The sequence below is a fragment of the Rhineura floridana genome, chromosome 8, assembly GCF_030035675.1.
Source record: "Rhineura floridana isolate rRhiFlo1 chromosome 8, rRhiFlo1.hap2, whole genome shotgun sequence".
NCBI classification, from domain to species: Eukaryota; Metazoa; Chordata; class Lepidosauria; order Squamata; family Rhineuridae; genus Rhineura; species Rhineura floridana.
Window position 1 is genome coordinate 98,413,489 of NC_084487.1, and position 13,116 is coordinate 98,426,604.

Sequence of the window (13,116 nt, forward strand, 5' to 3'; positions counted from 1 at the left end):
CTGACAAGCCCTTTTTGCTTTCCATGGCTTGTGCATCTCGTCTTGCTTGTTTATCCAGAAGCAAGTGCCACAAACTGCAGGAGATGCTACACTAGCTGACATTCTTTCATCTACACAATTATTAAAGCTACAGGAGTCCTAGGATCTGAGGAAGACTATGTGGGTACAGATCGACGTATATAGATTTCCCTGACTCAGATGTCCACACTAATGTGTGGGAGGGCCAGAGGTGCACCAGAAGGCCTTTGTACTTACATTGCCCCTTCATGTAATACACGGAGAGGGCTTTTCTTTCACTGGACTATTTCTGTTGCGGCACATTCCTGTAAAAGACAGGTTCCCTCCTCCCAGTATGTCAGGGGTGGGAAACTTTTGGCCCACCAGATGCTGTTGGACTCCAACTCCCAGCAGCCCCAGCCAGCACAGCCAAAGGTAAGGGATGATGGGAGCTCTAGTTCAGCAACATCTGGAGGGCCACAGGTTCCCCCACCTCTGCTATATGCCATGCTTAAATTATTTTCATATAAAACTCTGTATCAGCCTTTGTCAACCTGGTGCCCTCCAGTACAGGGGCTGATGGGAATTGTAGTCCAAAGCATCTGGAGGGCACCAAGTTGACATCAGCATTAAAAAACAGGATACAAACTTTTCCTAGTTATCTACTGATGCAATAGCTCTGTGTTTTCTGTTGTGGTGGGGCTGGCAAGGTAGAGTTAAGTTCCAGGTAGGGTAAAGTTCCATTTCAAATTGTCTGAGAAGCACTGTGCTAGTTAGTTTTGTGAATTTCTGCCAAGACTCAAGAAAGATATAAGGAGCAAGGATGGTTTCCAGTGGGCATCTGGAAGTTTATCGTCATATTTAGTTGTAACAAGGAGCAGCCATTTTATTATAAAGCAGGACGCAAGAAAGACAGATGTGCCACTTCATAGTTCAGAGGAGTGTCAATGCAACATTCAGGAGCCTAATGTATATAGCACTAGCATCTTGGCAGGCTTTCCCATCACAGGTGAGCTGACTAAGAAACAGGGAGGGGGAATCAAGGATGGAGCCTCACAAACTGCATGTCTGTCATTATGCAGAGTTATTAAGCTTACATGAGATGTTATTTCACTTTTAATTTGCTTTAATGAAATCACTTTCTTGCACTTGTGCTGGGATTGTGCAGTGTTACATGTTCTGAATTCCCCTTCTAAAAACGGCTAGGTGTTTCTATGAAACATGCATTTGGAAGTCATGAGAAGGGACCATCGGTTGGCGATGCACTTATCTTCTCTGGAACGTAAGGGTCAGTGATTGCTTCTTGTTGGCAGTGCCCAGCACATTATCAGAACACTTTTGATGAAGCACTTGTTTCCTAATAAATGCTGTTATGACAATAGAGCACCGTTCTAATGATAAAGCAGTAGACATAAACAGTATTGAGAATAACATTTATTTGCTTTCAGTGCTATTTTTCAATAAATACTGGTATATTTATATCTGAGGTAAAATAAATGAAAAACTCAGTGTAGACCCATAGTATGCCCAGTATTCTTTACCACTATACAGAAATGTTGAAATCATTGCTTTTTTCCGCTTCCATGTTGCTTTAATAAGTCCTTCACCTAGAAATTTGTCGAATGGTTATTATTGCGTGCTATTTTTTCTATGTGCCTTTTGAAAGAAACTTGCACATCAATGTTAGAGGAAGAATCAGGCCATGAGGATGCACTTTGGCCCAAGCAAAGTAAACGTGGCGTGAAAATGACAGTCTGTTTATTACTGCACAAGTGTTACCCTGGTAATGGATGGCCTGGAATAGCAAGGTGCTTACAAGTGTATTGTTTTATCTTTACATTATTTATTTATTAGATTTATATCCTGCCCTCTCTCCTACTAGGAGCCTAGGGCAGCATGTGTATCCCATTGATTTAAATATATGTCCCATTGATTTCAATGAAGCTGCACTTGTGTTTAAAGCTACTCAAGTACTTTGCTACATCAGGCTTTTCTATACTACTGGTTTACCACAGGTGAATGTTGAACAGAAACTGCCATAGCCAGAAGCTGACCTGCAGCATCTAACCTGAATAAAAGTGTCCAGAAGTGCCACCAAGAACTGTGTTGGCATGATTCAAATAGCACATCACTTTTAAAAACACCTAATGTCCCTGTGAACAGTTTTTAATATTTAATACAATATAAGTTGTGTGTAGAATCCAGTTGTGCTTTTCTGTTTGTCCAGACAGGAGGGTTTTTTTGGGGGGGCAGTGTCTCCTTCCCCTGTGCCCCCCCAAATCTGGTCCTGAGGATTGCAGGACCCTCCAAAACAGCATGGTACAGGGGGATTCAGGGGGAGTTACAGAAAATCACACCTCCCCCTTAAGTTGGCAGGGGTATCCATTGGAACAAAAGCCATTCCATGAATGGAACAGCAGCAATGGATTTCACCTACTTCAGGGCTGGGGAACCTATGGTCCTCCAGATGTTGCTTGCATCCTTCCTGACCACTGGCTGTGCTGGTTAGGGCTGATGGGAATTGGAGACCAACAGTATCTGAAGGTGAAAGGTTCTCAATCCCTGACCTAGTGCATTGGGATTACGGATGGAAGGATCTGTCAACTGCAGTTCTATTTTTCGTGTTTCCAATTTTTCTTAAATTCAGTTCTCCACATTTCTACAGCAATGCGCGATTTTTCTTTTACAAAAATCCTCATGAAAATTCTTTTAGTGAGAATTTTTCTTACTATTTCTGCTATTTTTATATGCTGTTTTGACTAATGTAATTTCGCAAGTAATTTCTTCCAATATAATGCATTTTGTATGTTATTTTCACTGTGTTCATTTTTATGCACACTTTCCCCTAATATATGCATTTTATTTTTGCAAATATTGCTTAATTGGAGACCTGCATTGCAAAATTCAGGTAAGTGCAAATTTCAAGGATGGCTGTGTTTCAGTTCTCATGTTGTTTTGGGAAGTGCAAATTTGCTAAATTTGGCTTTAAATGCAAACTGAATCAAATTCCCCCAATCTCTAATTGGGATAGAACCCCATCATAGTTGTTGTCAATGGTTAGAGGTGATTTGTCATTTTACTCCTACTTGCCTTTGGCTGGGTTCACACTTAACCCTGTACAGAATCCCATCTGTTTGTATTGGCTTCCAGGAAAAGGCCAAAATCAATACATGTTGTTTCAGATCTCTTCTAGTGTCCATTTATTTCAGGGCTGACTGAGCACTGGAATCTGTTGCTACTATTGCAGAGTCCCAAATTCCAGAAGCCCCCGGCAGAGATTCTAACCTTTTTTCGCTATCTTCTACTCCAAAATATCACATATGCATCAGTAGAATCTGATTTTCCCTCAGAACTCGAAGGGGAAAGCAGATCATGCTAGAATGATTCATTGGAAAAGACAGGGAAGAAAAGACCTAAAGGCTGCTTTTGAAGGATGCTAAGCAACTATCAGTGGGTAGGATAGCACATCCTATATATGAGCATCACTGTAAGTATTCGCAAGCAACATTTGCTGATTTTAGCCTATTTCCTTCCTTTTTCTCAAGGGGGATTGTGAATGCAGAGAATTCACCTGAATGGAGCAGGTCTTTTTGTGTGTGTTAAATCAGTACATATCAGTGGCTCTTGGCCCACTGCAACTAGTGAATGGGGGTGACAAGCTTAATTCAGAACATGGGGATATGTGCCATATATATTTTAGCATGTGTTTTAAATTTTTAAATTGTGTTTTAAATTGTTTTTAAAATATGTGTTTTTAAATTTGTATATATTTTTAGTTACTGTAAACCGCCCAGAGAGCTTCGGCTATGGGGCGGTATATAAGTACAATAAATAAATAAAATATTCACTTTAGTTGTGTGAAATGACAACAGTCCTGCCTTGGAATCTCTGTTGGCCTTTCTAAAGACTGCTTCAAATGTAAAGAAATACCATGTGGTGCAATCCTTCCTTTCTGATATGAATACTAACATCTGACCTGCACCCCATCCTCACTGTGGGAGGCTGTGTGGATCCAGAATTGACCTCCACAGTCACTTACGGACCCACTGTTAAAGACCTTACCTGGAAAGCAATCTTACTCGGCCACAAGTGATCGCCAATGCACCCCCTACATGGGGCATCATTCTAACTTGTGATCCTGCACCTACAATTCTGAGTGACATAGTCACACAAGGTCTGCACCATATGGCGTTTCTGCACATTTGAATTGGCTCTTGGTCAGCAGTAGTTCAACGAGCAAACATTCAGATACAAAAACATTATAAGGTGGATGAGTCAAACACTGTATTTGTTTTGATCTGTGGTAAGCTGTAGTGTAGACAAGTCCTAAAAAAGAGAGAAAAAGACTCAAGTAATAGTCCACTGAAATTCAACACAATTAGAGCAATCAGCTCTTATTGGATATTTTTAGCAGCATTGGATTATCCTTCACCTCAGTGAAGCATCTTAGAAAGTTTCTAACCTGGTTTGCAGACGTCATCTTATTAACAAAAATATGCAGCTGTAGGACAACTTTCCCGCTGCTTTGCTAAAAGATAATGTCTGATTTAACACTCTCATTCACAGTCAAATAGATATTAAAAAAATAAACTCTTTGCTTTCATCATCTTTCAGTCACAGCACATATAAATGTAGCAAAGGGCAGGGCGTAGCTCTTCATGTCCTCATTCGGCAGTGCAGCAGGCTGACGGGTTTCAATTCTCTTTACTCTGATGCTGGTGTGAGTCCAATTGGCCCTTAAGTTGCTGGCAGGGCCAACCCAACCATTAGGCAGAGTGAGATGGCTGCCTCAGGTGCTGCAGGACAGAGCTGTGTGTGCCATCTGGCCTGCCCTGTGCCCCCTAAACTAGCCTGTTGCCCTCAGATATGATGGTGGAGAATGCTGTCCCACTGCCAGTGTTGCAGTAAAATTCAGCTATGTTGCCTCTGTATGTGAAATGGAGGGGGGCAGAGGAGGGAGGAGCACCCTTCTCCTTCAGACAGCAAAATGTTTGGGGCCAGCCTTGGCCACTGGCAAGCCCAATAAATGTGGACCAAAACACAGCTTGCATACAACATAATTTTTTTTTTAAAAAAGAAACTTTTGTTTGCTTTATGTTAAAGACAAAACACAATTTTACTCCTGCCTTTTAAAATGGAAGAATAAATATCATACATGTTATGTGCTTCATTACTTTACAGCAGGGGAGGGGAACCAATGGCCCTCCAGATGCTGTTAACACTCCATCAGCCCCGGCCCACAGGGCCAATAGTCAGGGATGATGGGAGTTGTAGTCCAACAACATCTGAAGGGCCACAGCTTTCCCACTCCTACTTTAGAGAGTGAGCTGGAGTACCAAGGCTGTAAGTGCTTTGTCTAAGAAACATTGTGTGACATGCGCTCAAGCACTTTAAATATTTGAATAGTTGTAGTAATCCACACAGAATTCATGAAGCTACAGCTAAGGTCTTTGTGCTTTTGTTTCTTGGTGTTCCAGGTATAGTATATATCATTTGGTTGTCATTATTATGATTATTGTTATTATATTTTGCAAGCTATTGATAGCAGTGACAATGCAACCCTGAACAACAGAGTTGGACAGTACTCCATGTTCATGCAGTGGATGGCATTTGTAGGGCAGTGTGGTTCGTGTTACAGTGGTATTAGGAGGTGGGCCATCAAACTTTGATCGGCACCAGCTCTGGCTCGTCAATATTCTACAGAGTTCACCATTGCCAGTGGTTCATCAAACGTCGCCAACATGATTTGCTTTGTGGAAGGTATGGAGATTATGTCTCCTGCCTCTGTGGGTGAGTGAATTCTATTGTCTAAAGAATCATTTATAAGGCTCGATGCCTCTTCTTCATGGTTTTCATACAGTGTAGTGATATGTAGAAGAGGATGTGCAGGGTTACAGTTTAGGGCAGGCACCGGCTCTGTCTTACTGACCTGGGGCAGAGTGACTTTTGTTGCAGCACCAGAAGTTGCTATATGGTTGTGATTACAAGTGAGAAAAGTCCCAGTGGCAGGCACAGTCCTGCATGTGTCGTGAGAGTAAAGGGTATCTTTTCCAGGAATGGAAGAGTCTGAAAAAGAAACAAAATACTTATTAACTCTTAACCAAGTTTACTCACTTTTTGTACTGCTACAGAATCCGTTCTGGGATTTATGTTTTATGGGTTCATCTCTGTGAAAGCACCTCTGAAAGGCTGCAATGTTCTCCGTGGATGTACACTCTGACACAGTTGGGTAGAACTATCTGTAGTAGGATGCTGTATCTTCTCACAACTAAGTCTCTCTGGGCTAGTTGACACATTAGCCTAACAAAGCCTCCATATCCCTGTAGTGGTCACTGGCTTCAACAGCCATTACGGTGAAGATAGCAACCAATGCTCATTCAACCTCCCTTTTAAAAAGGAAGTTACCAGTTTGCCTTCCTTGTTCTTTCTAGTATTGGCTGCTCTTGATTTCACCTGGGAGGAGAAAGATCAAGGGAAGCCAGCTGGCATCTGTGAGAACAAGGAATAACAACAACAGGGGCAGTGACTCACTTTCTCTTTGTTTGTAGTCAGAAAAAGCAAAGCTGCTCTGATAGTGAGTGCATGGCAATAGCTGCTCTTGTGCCATGAGCATGCATAGAGGCTGTTGGAAGCATGGAGATCCACACAATGCTTTTGAAAGAGGCTATTACGTGTGAATAGATCCTGAGACCAAAAGCAGGCACAGAAACCATAGATGACTAGAAAGCTATTCTAGACTCTGGTGGTGCGAGGATATGGTTCCAGACTCAAAATAACTGTTAACACAAAAGCTATCCCAGATAAACATACATAAAATTCTCTGAGGAGGCATCAAGAGGAAGAATGCCAAGATAGTTCAGTGGCTGACTTCTCCCACATGAACTTGCCAGGCAACTAGAATCTTCATCAGAGACCCTTTTCTATGTGGTTCCCACCTTTTGAAGTGGGTGGCTGTTAAAGAGGGCCTTTTCTGCATTGCTACCCAAATTATGGCAGAACTCTCTCCCTAGATACGCTCACCTGGTCCCTTTGTTACTATCTTTTAGGTGCTAGATAAAGCCCATCCTGCTCCCCCAGGTTTTGCATGGCATATTAAAATATCTGTCCCTCCTTTTAACTGGACGATTATTTTAAAGAGTATTTACTGGTCCCTTATGCTTATCTTTTTCATGAACTGCTACATGATTTTATTGTTTGTATTGTCTTTTTAAAAAAGATCAGTCATCCTTAAAAGTATGTGAAAGCTGCAGAAATTCTTAAAAAATAAAACACTTTTAACAATTTAGCATATGAGAAAGCATGATGTTATAAGTAGCAGATGGACCCCCCCCCAGTCCAAAGAAGTGAAAACAAGACATAGCATTATTGTTAACAGAACAGCTGGAACCAGCATATACATTAAGTAAAAGCAAACAAACCTCCAACTGCTTATAGCAAACAAGCGGTACTAAAAATAATGGGATTACTCAGGAGTAAATGATTTGACTATGGGCAAAAACCGTCTAGGAAAGCTTTAAGAGCATATCAATAGTACACAGTTTGATTTAACAGCTATTCATTTAACAGCTATTCATTTTCTTCTGGGAACTGTAGCACTGTCAGAGGGTGGCTAGGATCTCTAGCAGAGAATTCTCAGTATCCTCAATTATAATTCCTAGGATTCTTTAGTGGAAGCCATGACAGTTTAGTTTAAAACTGATATAAATGTACCTAGTCAAGAAATACTCCTAAGTGACTTATTGGGACTAATTTGGACATTTTTTTTCAAGGGAAATTCTACAAAGCAATTTAATTTTTTTACTTTAAATATCCCAACATTTGTACCAAGTGAAGTGAAAACCTTAGTTATTACTGAAAATTGAAATTTGAGTCATTTGGAAATTATAAAAGAGATGGAGGACCTGAGGCCCAGGTGCCAAATCTGTCCCTCCCCTTTTCCAAAATGCCTCACCTCCGACAGTAATCTTGGACGGTCCCTTGGGATCCCCTCCAGCTCTGAGATTCTTGAGTTTTTGGTGAGCAGAGCTATCTGTGTGCATTGTCCTAAGGCAAGACCTTTTAAGGCCTGGACTACTGATAGCCTATATACTGACTTCATTCAAAGGAAATCAAAACCCAGGGTAAGCACTCAAACCCTTGAAACCTCACCACTTGGAGAAATGGGCTGCAAATTACACTATTAATATAACTACATTCTACATTTATCCTGGCTGTGCTCAAATTCTAAGATTCATCATTCAAAATGAATCAAATTCTTAAAGAACAGCAATTCACAAAGGCTGGAGGAACAGCGTGATTTTGCAGGGGTCCAACCCAAGTCCAGAATGGATCACCAGAGCATGTGAATGGAGCAGAAGGCTAATTCTTAAAATAATAATAATAATAATAATAACAACAACAACAACACACAGTTATAAAAGTGAATTAAAAGGTATTTAAGGGCTGCGACCCTACCTTCCTGTTCATCTGCTCCCACAGGTGATACATGCCCTGGTCTCCTCTCGCTTGGACTACTGTAATGCGCTCTACGTGGGGTTACCCCTGAAAACGGTCCGGAAGTTACAGCTGGTACAGAATGCGGCGGCGCGCTTGATCAATCACAGCCGTCGCCGTGATCATATCACGCCAGTGTTAATAGATCTGCACTGGTTACCAGTTGTCTACTGGGCCCAATTCAAGGTGTTGGTGTTGACCTTTAAAACCCTATATGGTTTCGGCCCAGTTTATCTGAAGGAGTGCCTCCAGAATCACCAATTATGCCGCCTGACAAGATCAGCCTCTCAAGACCTTCTCTCGGTCCCACCGGTTAGAACAGCTAGGCTGGTGCGGACCAGAGAGAGGGCATTTTCGATTGTGGCCCCCACCCTCTGGAATTCCCTTCCTCTGGATCTCCGACATGCTCCCTCCCTGATGGGTTTTCGCCAAGCCTTTAAAACCTGGCTATTCAGGCGGGCCTATGGGATTGGGGAGGATTAATTTTTTATGAGGTTTTAACTGGAACTTGGTTTTAAATTGATTTGATTGTGTTTTGCTTGTATATTATATTGTATACCATGTACTGCTTTTATTATTGTAAGTCGCCTAGAGTGTCCACTAATCTGGACAGATAGGCGACCAACAAGTAAAAATTATTATTATTTTATTATTATTAAATTATAAGATAAACTGCAGATGTGGGCGACAAGCCTCTAGATTAAGATCATGATCCTTAATGAAACATATTCTAGGAGGAAAAAAGTCCTATTGACAAGTCTCAGGCTCAGTATATATCCTTGGGATCTGTTTGCCATTTGTGTGTGGTCAGAATCCCATGACTCAGCAGTAACATCTCCCCGTGCTATCTCCACCAGTCGAACACACATGGCTTCCAATAAAGAAGCTACTGCTGTGGTACAAGACTCACCACGTGGAAAACAGCAACCATGTCCCAGTGACATCTGAGTAATTGTGGGGGAAACCTCCCAACATAAGCAATTTTGTAAATTGCTACAGCATGTGGCTTGAATGCAACGGAACAAATAGCTGAATATCACTGTACCTTTGAGAGAAGAGGCGATGTGAACTACGACTTTCTCTTCTTGGCTTAAAAATCCACTCCCTTGGCTTTTGGAGGTTGCCATAGAGGTAATGGGTTGAATCTCTGGCTTGGATTTCTTACTGCTAAGTATATATGGGTGAACATCTAAGGAAAAGTGACGTGTATGTTTCTTCTCATTACCTGTGCTGGACAGGGTGGTAGAGTCAGTTTTGAGGGATGAAGATGGTTGAGAGTTTTTAGAGTTGGACTCTAGCAAAGGGGCAACTAGACTGTCTGTTGCTGCTTTCCGACGCACTGGCTTTGGCTTCTCTGGCTTGTTATTCTCAACTTTCATAATAGCTAGCTGCTCTTTGAACTGCTGAGGAAGAGGATTGGAAGTTGGGATCCATTTGATTTTCTTCCGAGGTCGCTTAATGATCAGTGGTTCATTCGGGTCGTTATCCGCAGGATCAATGCTGGGGTCTATGGTTTGTATCGCAGAATCACGTACGGTTGGTGTAACATCATGATTAGACTGAGCTAGTGCCGCAAGCAGCTGGCGCACCACATTGTCATACATCAGATCGCTCTCATTGGTAATAAAATCCAAGCGGTTCAGTGACTTGATGTGGTCCCGATTTTCATTGCAGAACATAGCTAAGATATTGATATCACAGAACTGGGACTTCTGCCACTGCTTTTTAGTCTTTATGCCAACCTTGTTCAGCTTGTCAAAAATGAAGTTGGATTTGCGGAATATAAAAAGATGAATTAAATTAATGAGGATAATCAAGTTCATGAAGCAGAGGAGAACAATGTCTACCCCAGCAATTATGCGCTGGAGCTGAACTGATGGCAGTTTGCAGTTCACTCGGATGAGCAACTTAGAGCTGCTAGTTTTGTCAGGAGGCTCTCCAAGAGCACATGTAAACTCGTTTTGTTTCTGCGTAGCATAATAGGTAGACAAGTATGTTATTGGGATGATACTTAAAAATATGATGAACAAATGTCGTGCAAGATAAAGTTTGGCTAAGAAATTGCTGCGTCCTCTTCGTTCCAGGTATTTTTCAAATAAATTTTGCTCTGGGCTCTTTTCCTTTTCAGCATTCTCAATTATTTCTCTCTTCTCACGCTCTGTAATCCCAGGGCCTTTGGACTGGATTTGCTTTTCAATTTTTGGTGCGCGGCCTTCGGCTGCTCGGTGGTAGCAGTTATCTATCTCCTGGAGCAAAAAGTTAAGTTCAGAAGTCAGCCTGGTAGAGGCCAGGAATTCCCAGCCAAGTGCTGGAATGTACATAATACCAGCAAAAGCCAGCAGGGCATATGGAAGGAACTTATGCTCAAACAAGGAGGGCCAATGGCTGGCATTTACTCCTGGCAAGGCATCTCTTAGTTCTGTCCAACAGTATCCTCTGGCATACAAGGCTTGGTCACGGGTGAAGTTGTGTGGTGTATAACAGTATATTGGCTCCTCTGTATAACAGAGAGAAAAGTCACTGCTGTGCATTTAACCTACAAAAAGGAGCTCTGCAAAATAAATATTTCATGAACTATATCAATTTTCGTCTGCTGTATACTTCAAATGGCACCATTCCTATCATGTTAACATCTGTCTTCCCAACTCCCAATATAAATTTATACATTTATAGATCATAATCCCTTAATTTATATAAATTACCAAAAATCTCCAATGGACTTTCTTGAACTAGGAATAACATTAACATTTACACTAATTGTCTTGGTGGTAATTTCCAATGCAGACCATAACTGCCACATGATAAATGAGGGTATGTCCACATAAACAAGAGTTTGTATTATTTTTCTCAGTGTGCATATCCATACTTACTATACAAAAGGCTACATACATTTTGTAAAAAACTAAATGAGTTTGCCATATTCTTTGATTCCTTTTAAGACATTTGAAGGAGGCCAAAATTCACATGGTGGAGCACTGTAGTTGGAGAGAATAAGAGAATAAAGCACGAGAACCTTCCAACTTCCGTCTAGCTCTTAAAGCAGAGGTGGGGATACTTTTTGGCTCTGTGTGCCAGATCTGTATTAGGTCATAGCCTGGTGTGCCAAATTAGACCTGATGTCACAGTGATTGGGTGCTCTGAAGTTCTGAAGTCAGGACTTCAAAACACCATGCAGGGCTTGCAATGCTTTCTGCAGGCATTGACTCTGTAAGCATGTTCCCCGTGGGGAATTCAGTTGCAAGCAGATACAACAGGCTTTACCACCCATCACCTGAAGCTTGCTTTTCCTTACCAATGCACATTCAGGAGCGCCCTTTAAGGTTCCCAATTATGTATCTCTACCTACCCAACATATGATATCAGGTATGGGATAGGTGACCATGGTTTGGGGAAAATGGCCTCATGGCCTTCATTAATTTCAGTGCATCTACTCTGAGTACGAAATAGGTGAATACAACCTGGTATATTTAAATAAGTTGGATGTTCCACGTTGCACAGCATTTGCAAGTCTCATGTTCTCTTGCTGTGGCAGATTCCTCTATCTGAAATTTGTATAATTCATTCCACGGCTTGTACTGAACCAGAAAAAGGTAGTTCAAAATTACCTTGTAGCTGGGACTATGGCAGGTGCTTCCCTCTCATGTGCCACGGGAACAGCTGTCATGTTCTAAATTTTGGAGTTTTTACAAACAAGTCCAGAAGGACAGGCCCAGTCTCAATACAGATATGTTCTCAGGCAAAATACACTACCAGACGAAGTGCTGGACTATCTCACAGTTCATTTTTATGGCAGTCAATCTGGCCTGTCATAAAATCACAGCCCAATGGGAAAGAGTACACAATCTGTATCTGATTCCCTTCACACAATATTCCAAAACTGTGGAATCAGGGCAAGTGTACCACTGTGAATTTGATTGATTGATTCATTTTTATTTACAGTCATAGACCAAACTGAACATATACAAATACACAAATGCACAACAATACTTAAAAGAAGCATTAAACATAATCACTCTTGTGAGATACCCTCTTACTGCATATTAAAACAGTAAAATTAAAATATTAAAATTAAAAGAATTTAGCAGTGTGGAACCCCCCAAAGCAATACAATACAAATGCAATATTTGAGATAAGTTAAGAACTGCTATTTGTAACTGGGACAGAGCTTTTTTTTTGTTATAAAACACCAGACTAGTAGATGATCACTAACAAATTTATTTCCTATTGTATATGTTTTTATGAGAAATCGCTGCAAGCCTATAATCAATGTAAAGTGCTCTCTTATACTGTAATTTGAACATGAAAGTTTTTTGTGGTGAATGCCATGCACTCTCTATGTGGACAGAAGAACATATATGATTTTTAGAAATCTATCAACCTTATATTGACTGTGTGTATGTGTATCTTTCTCTCCTATGAATAGATATAGCTGTCCAATGCCATGCAAATCTTCTGTGAACCTTCTTAAGAGTATAGACCAGGGGTGGCCACTCTGTGGCTCTCCAGATGCTGCTGGACTACAGCTCCCATCATCCCTGACCATGAGCTGTGTTGGCTGAGACTGATGGGAGCTGTAGTTCAGCAGCATCTGGAGAGCCACGGAGTAGCCATCCCTGGTATAGATCT

The 13,116-nt window shown here is 41.3% G+C and overlaps 1 protein-coding gene across 4 annotated transcripts in view; it reads right to left on the minus strand.

The window, feature by feature from the left end:
• Window positions 1-1,453: 1,453 nt before the first annotated feature.
• The window catches only part of PANX2 (pannexin 2), a 34,182-nt gene continuing 22,519 nt past the window's right edge, over window positions 1,454-13,116 (minus strand). For 2 of the 4 annotated variants that reach the window (XM_061640221.1, XM_061640224.1), the window contains exons 3-4: window positions 9,536-10,987; window positions 1,454-6,063 (exon numbers count right to left, since the gene is read on the minus strand). In XM_061640221.1, coding sequence (XP_061496205.1) covers window positions 5,687-6,063; window positions 9,536-10,987 — 1,829 coding nt within the window. In that variant the 3' untranslated portion in view covers window positions 1,454-5,686. Of the gene's footprint in view, window positions 6,064-9,535; window positions 11,042-13,116 lie in introns of all 4 variants that reach the window. The other 2 variants (XM_061640222.1, XM_061640223.1) reach the window with 2 other exon arrangements.